The following is a 919-nucleotide window of genomic DNA, read 5'->3' on the forward strand; positions in this document are numbered from 1 at the left end:
ACAAAAATGAAGTGAACAACCTACTGAATGAAGTTATAACCTCACTTTGTATATTTGTTCGCAGGCAACGAAGTGTGGCTACTGCGGGTACATTTTACGAGGTGGGTCGTGTGGAACGATTTTGAACCACCACTGCTTCGAAACATACGACGAATATGTCCATGTTATTAAAGTTGATGACAATGCCGTTGTCACTATGAGTACGTGTTAACAAAATTCTTTGAGTAATTTCTGCTGCGATTTGAATCATTGTTTATTTATTTATTTATTTTAAAGGAAAGAGACACGAAAGTGAAGATCTTTTGCCGCATTCAAAGGAAGGAGCTGCCCAGTCCACATCTTTATCGCCGTGTCCACTCAATCAAGATGAGTTGCTAATTGAGTTAGTGCGGGTCCGAAAGGGTTTGTGGGACCATTCAATACCGCCCAGCGAGAGAACAAAATTAAAAAAAGACGGTCTGTGGCAAGAGATAATGAATATATTTGATGGTAAGATCATTTTTTAATTACCTGCATGCATATCTGCGTATAAAAGTAAATAATAAACGATTCTTCTATATACAACTCTGGTGGAATCGTAGGATCCCTGTCTATGGAAACAATTAAACAAAAATGGAAACACCTCCGAGATTCTTACATGAAGGCTCGGAAGAAAATGCAGGGATACGTGCGAAGCGGATCGGGGGCGGAAGCTGGCCATCCTGTAAAAAGCTCATTCGCGCATTATGAAAAAATGAGATTTCTGGACGATACCGTCAAAACAGCATCGTAAGTATTTATTCATTACGTCTGTTTTTCTTGTCTATACTTTCTACACTTGTACCGTGGTCCGTATTTTTACCAGCCAATGAGAACAAAGAAGAACTAGGCTATTGTTTATTAACAGGCATTTAACAAACATTCTAATTGTGTACAATTG

General features: G+C 38.7%; 1 protein-coding gene across 1 annotated transcript; it reads left to right on the plus strand.

The window, feature by feature from the left end:
• Positions 1-64: 64 nt before the first annotated feature.
• LOC108720154 (uncharacterized) lies at positions 65-768 on the plus strand (the record flags this gene model as incomplete). The annotated part of the gene is made up of 3 exons (XM_018446586.1): positions 65-200; positions 277-489; positions 582-768. Coding segments are annotated over 3 exons (536 nt in total), but the record flags the coding sequence as incomplete, so codon positions are not given.
• Between the last annotated feature and the right edge of the window lie 151 nt (positions 769-919).

This window comes from Mycetomoellerius zeteki, unplaced genomic scaffold (assembly GCF_001594055.1).
Source record: "Mycetomoellerius zeteki isolate Tzet28-1 unplaced genomic scaffold, Tzet1.0 C4347444, whole genome shotgun sequence".
In the NCBI taxonomy this organism is placed as follows: domain Eukaryota; kingdom Metazoa; phylum Arthropoda; class Insecta; order Hymenoptera; family Formicidae; genus Mycetomoellerius; species Mycetomoellerius zeteki.